We start from the raw sequence: 6,000 nt of genomic DNA on the forward strand, positions 1-6,000 counted from the left end.
TTCTGGAATGAATGTGCCCTACACCAGCTCCTCTCTAAAGAAATCAAAGATCTCTAAGTAAGATACTATCTCTCAGAAATTCCTAATGCCTGTGTGCCCATAGCCCTACACTGCATATATTATATAGTAGTTAGGCAACAAACTAACACAAACCATGTAAAAGCCACCCAGAAACACATTCAGCCAACAGCTGGAAAGCAAAGAGTATAGGTTCATACAAAGCCAAACAAAATACAAGCAACAGAGGAATAGTAGCGTACACTTACTGGAGGTAGGACTGCCAGTTCACTTTGTTAGCACGAACCTCCGCAGCTTTGGCTGCAATAATGTTTGTTGGGACAGCGGCATCAACAGCTCCTCGAATGTCCATCTTTTCTTTTCTGTTCCTTTAGATACAGAATGCTCATTACTTCTACACACAAAACAAAGAATATACTTTCTTTAAAAAAAAGTAAAGAGATTAGTCTATATCAGAGGTAGGTTACCTGTGGCTCTCCAACACAACTTTATGGAACTACAAAGGCTTGCAGGGCAAGCTGGAACTTATAGTTCCACAATGCCAGGAAAGTGCCCAATCCTGGTCAAAGCTTAAAGGGCACATGTTGCCTACACACAATGGAGGCAGCCATTTTATGGGCTGAAACAATATTCATGGGACTAAAGTCCCTTACTTCACATGGAGTCAGTGACATGACTACAACACTCCATCACCAATATTCAGAGTACAATGGATTAGCTGCATTCTCATGAACATTGGGTAAGCCTACAAAATGACTACCTCTACCTTTTATTGCTTGGGTTTTTCTATTCTAGTGGTATTATATATAGCCATTTTGATAATTCTGTGATCATCACTAGATAACCATTATCTCAACAGTTTGCAATTACAATGTTTCCATCATTAGAAAAATTTGAATAAAAAAATAAAATGTTCTAAAATCTCTACAAAATGTTGCCATGTAAAATATATGTGACTGCATATGCTGCATTTGTATACTGAATATATATTGCTGAAAAAATAAGAAATGTTTAAATGTAGTTTGTGTTTGATATCTGTAGATCAACAGCTTGCAATGGTGTTGAAATGTATAAGTAATTAAAGTAATATATTTTTTCTTATAGAAAGAATCACTGACAATATGGGACTGCCCTTTCTTATGACCTTCAAAAACTCAAAACGGACTATGATGACAAAACAAAACTTGTGTTTCCTCTAAACACTTGTCTGGAGGGAGTAACCCATTTTATCCACACAGTTACAAGTTATTTCCAGCCCTCTGCCTTACCTCTAGCAGCGACAAGTGGAAGACTCTGGATTGCTGCAGTAAAGAGCTGGAATAGGAAGAATTGACTGTAGAAATAAAAATGTTCCAAAGGAAAAAAAAACAAAAAACAAACAGTCAAAGATGGCATTGTAACATCAACATAATAATGACCTTTTACAGCACTAGCAGAACTCATGCTCACATGCTAAATACTTAAAATATCTTCAAACTTAACTCATTCCTTGTAATGCTATAAGATTACATTACATGATTTTACCTATGAAGTTTTATGTTCTCTAAAAATTAAATAAAAAGTGTCACCTATATGAAGTTGCTATAGCAATGTGACACATTACACAGTGTTCTGATCTCAACCTTATCTGATCCTACAACTTTTCAAAAATGACTAAAAAGTGCATGTACATTATTTGCATATTGACATAAAATCAAATGATATCCTTACTATGAAATGTTAGGCTTAGAACCGCCTAGTTAATTGACAGAACAGCTCCTCCCCCTCTCCTTTACAGCTCTTAAATCCTATCCAAGGTTTATGAACTTAAATATTTTTTTTGCATAAGCAAATGTATTTTAGCTACTAGTATTTATTGTTTCCTTAAATGACTGTGCAAAAAACACGCTGTTGATAGTTTACACAGAAATGTTTATATGAAAACACACTTGTGAGGTTTCTAGTTTACATTTACACTGTAACGTAAATGAACATTTTGACAAACACATAGAAAAAGATTTTGAATTAAACAGCAAACAAAAGTTTTGCTTGTAAAATCATCAACATCCAGAAGACCTATGCTAGTTTAGAACTGCACTATTACAGCAGTTACATGTATTCTCTGTAAAATAAATGACTTGTTATTCAATGCTTTGTTGCACTGAAGTATACTGTAGTTTTGGAATTTTTCTAGACTTATATAAAGTATTTGTCACCAAGTTTTCTGATGTTAGGTTATTGCTTTATCTTTGTTAGCAAGAGAAAAAAAGTGTTACCTCTTGACTCAGTTCACCCAAGACAAAACATTTCTCCCATGTGCAAAGATTTATAAAGCAACAATAAATAAGCCAGCACCCAACAGGACAAATCAGGAGTTCAATAATATAATTACATAGATAATTATTTATATGGTTTTTTTAAAGTACCTACAATGGTTGCCCATTTTGGAAACCTCCCTTTTTTAGATAGTGTCTATACATTCACTGTTCAAGTGGGAGCCCAGACCTGGAACCCCACCATTACCTGATCGCAGCCACTAATCCACAATGTTTAATAAGATGAAGGAGCAGAGAGCTACCCCTTGTTTCCATAATAACCAGTCCTAGAAAGAAGGTGTGTGGTGAATATGGCACCTGATTGGAAGGCCGAGACTCCAGTAGAATCTGCTGTCATTTTCACTACACGCCACCTTTTCAAGGGAAATCGATGACCACAGCTGTAAGTAGTTATGGGAAGGGGAGATTTTCTAGATATATGCAAAATTGGACAACCATGCAAAACAGCAACAGTAATTAAAATTATTCACATGTGCTGTTTGTCTACATGAACTAATCAAGTGTATTCCATTAAAGAGTTGGTCTGCCAACATACCATACTGGAATGTTGTTCATTCCTGATCATATATATTTTATGTAATATTTGTAATTTGAAGATGAAAGATAAGTCAAGACATTGCTTAGTAACACCAGGTGGTATTTTTTTTTATCAAGCAGAAGTTTGCAGTCATTTAAAAAAAAACTGCAACTTTATTGTAGACAAAACCTGATGGGCTTTGGCTTTAATAAAATTGGCGTTTTATAAAACTACGGCAAACATCAGAGAATCTGCAGTGTTTATGAACCACCGTTTGATAAATATGCCTCTAGGTATTTTTTTACAATATTTATACATATAGTTGTTAAAGAATGCCAACAACAACATTTTTTTTAAAAGAAAACAAATGATCATAAGACATTTGTTAAACTGACAGAGCTAGCAATATCAACTTTTTCACAAAGCCTATAGTTATATAAGTGAACTTTTCATATTTTGAATATAAGTGCAAGAAAGAGTATTTGAAATATTTACATTCAATAAACCGCAACTTGCATAAATAGGAGAATTATGTCAAATATACATAGAGAAAAGTGGCACCATAACTGTAAAATCTGTTACAGTTGCAAGAAAATCACTTAAAGTGAAAAGGATTTTCCTGTAAATTACTGCAAATTTAAATGTCAATATGAAATATAAAAAAAAATGTCATTCCACTTTCACACATTAATATAGTCATAATTTAACAAAAAGGTTTTCTAACTCAATGGCGTAATTCAGTTCAAAGGCAATGACCCTTCATAATACCGTCCCTTGACATAATACTAAACATATGTATGAATGAAGTGAATATAAAACTTGCCAAATGTTGAAAACACACACATAAGTAAAAGACCTAGTAAAAAGCAGATCAGAAAGGGGCAGTTTAAACAGGAGAATTCAGATATGTGGATCAGTATGAAATCCATTTATTTTAGATTGCACAAGTAAAAATACATGACCCAAGCAAGAGAAAGCACAGGATAAATGAGCTGTTACATGCTATTTTTGCAGTTACAACCGAAAACAAATCGACTGAGACATAGCCATTTCAACACCAATACATCTGAGCAGGGCCGTAACTAGGGCTGTGCGACAGGGGCGATCTCCCAGGGTGCAACGCTGAAGGGGGGCGCAATTTAGGAGATTTTAGGTACATTTGGTTAAAATTGAGGACTAGGGGGGCGGCATTTGTCTTTCTCGCCCCAGGCGCTAGAATTCTAAGTTACGGTTCTGCATCTGAGGTCTGAGATATGTCTAAAGAAAACTGAATTTTAAAAAGAATAATATGCTTATCACTAATACTCTTATGAGAGACAAGGAATACAATAGGTGGAGAGAAATATATTTTAAGCAGAAACATATTGAAAATAATAAATACAGTATAAGCTATGATGATTGGTTTAGAAAGGAAATGAATACTGACAGTGAATGACAGATAGGACATGTGTGGGCCCCATACAGTCCAGGTCAGAAGGTGCTTTGATACCCAGAGAAGCCCATCACTGGGCACAGTAAGGCCAGTCCTGACAGATGAGGCCGCAGAGCTATCATAGAGAGTACATCCCCGTCACACACAGGTCATACACCGAGAGAACATCACCCACCTATTTCACTGACTTGTCCCGGAACCAGGACCGGACAGATCCCAGAATCCCTGATCCCTGCACCGCTTCTCGTGACCTCCTTCTGCAGCGAGCGCACAGCTGACAAGCAGAGCAGTCATGTGACAGGAACTCGGTCAGGTGACACAATCCAGGAAACAGACCCGTTCGTTCAGTGAAAGAACTGTGATCACGTGACTCAACCATCAGTGTTATTAGGCTGCAAATTCGGACATGTTTATGCCTTTCACACTTATTTGCCAACTGCAATAATGTGTGACTATTAATTGTCAAATTTAACATCATTTAACTAATTCAGTCAAAGGTTATTATAATTGAAAATTAGCCGGCGGATTAGGAATCAGATGGCAGATATGAATGTTACATGCATATGCTTATATGCTATAGATATATATATATATATATATATATATATATATATATATATATATATATATATATGTGTGTGTTTCTAAGTGAAATCCTAGGAAAGCTATGTACATACTGGCATTTACAGTACTTCTACTTAATTCATTTTTAACGTATTGTGTTTGATTTGTGCTTTATAAGTGTTAAGATATATTTACAAGTCTGGCCAATCTGTTTTTTTTTTATTTGTATTGGTGTTAAAATTGTTGATGTCTTGATATAAAAGTTTATATCTTGTCAAAGTCAAACACACTTGGGGGTATATTTACTAAACTGCGCGTTTTCAAAAAGTGGAGATGTTGCCTATAGCAACCAATCAGATTCTAGCTGTCATTTTGTAGAATGCACTAAATTAACGAAAGCTAGAATCTGATTTGTTGCCATAGGCAACATCTCCACTTTTTCAAACCCGCAGTTTAGTAAATCTAGCCCGTAGTCACATTCCTTTGCATGTACACTGCTTCCATTGAGGTAAATGTTTTAAACTACATTAACACAATAAAATAAAAAAGAAGCCTTAAAATACTGCACTGCAGTGTATCGCATGTTAAACGCACATAGAATTGCAATTTTGTACTGTTACATTTTCTACATTTATTTTTAATTTCTCAGTCATTTACATGTGCTTAATAAGGGTTAGAGATCCATCTTAAATGCATAATTTTAAGACTGACAATTTTATAGCAAGGAGACCTACAAATTCATACATCCCACTGTCTAAGGCGGGACAGTGCATTTTCAATGCTGATGAAAAGGGCATGTTGTAATATCATGCTGGAGACATGGCCGCTACATGTTGTGGTGTACACGTCCCTGGGCCTAACCTCCCCTAACATTGCCCCAACACACACATACCAGTTACATGTGCATGCAGCACCCACTGTTAAGGGTGAGTGAGAGATACCTCTCAGTAGGTTCAGCAGTTGTAAACCCGTAAGGATGGCGGGACTGTTCGTCCTAAATGACATACCTCCCAACTGTCCCAATTTGAGGGCGTGTCCGAACAGTGGGTATGTTTGTTCCAACTCCCGGAAAGTTGGGGAGGTATGTAACTGCTCACCATAGTGGTACCTGACACTGGTCGTGCGACAATTCAAAAATGATTTTAGGGGTGGGA

The 6,000-nt window shown here is 36.1% G+C and overlaps 1 protein-coding gene across 3 annotated transcripts in view; it reads right to left on the minus strand.

Moving 5' to 3' along the window:
• ATP6V1H (ATPase H+ transporting V1 subunit H) overlaps positions 1–4,605 on the minus strand; it is a 76,435-nt gene extending 71,830 nt beyond the window's left edge. For 2 of the 3 annotated variants that reach the window (XM_075213512.1, XM_075213515.1), the window contains exons 1-3: positions 4,458–4,605; positions 1,287–1,351; positions 267–386 (exon numbers count right to left, since the gene is read on the minus strand). In XM_075213512.1, coding sequence (XP_075069613.1) covers positions 267–370 — 104 coding nt within the window. In that variant the 5' untranslated portion in view covers positions 371–386; positions 1,287–1,351; positions 4,458–4,605. The remainder of the gene's footprint in view (positions 1–266; positions 387–1,286; positions 1,352–4,457) is intronic. The other variant, XM_075213513.1, reaches the window with a different exon arrangement.
• Positions 4,606–6,000: the final 1,395 nt, after the last annotated feature.

This window comes from Mixophyes fleayi, chromosome 5 (assembly GCF_038048845.1).
Source record: "Mixophyes fleayi isolate aMixFle1 chromosome 5, aMixFle1.hap1, whole genome shotgun sequence".
Lineage (NCBI taxonomy): Eukaryota > Metazoa > Chordata > Amphibia > Anura > Limnodynastidae > Mixophyes > Mixophyes fleayi.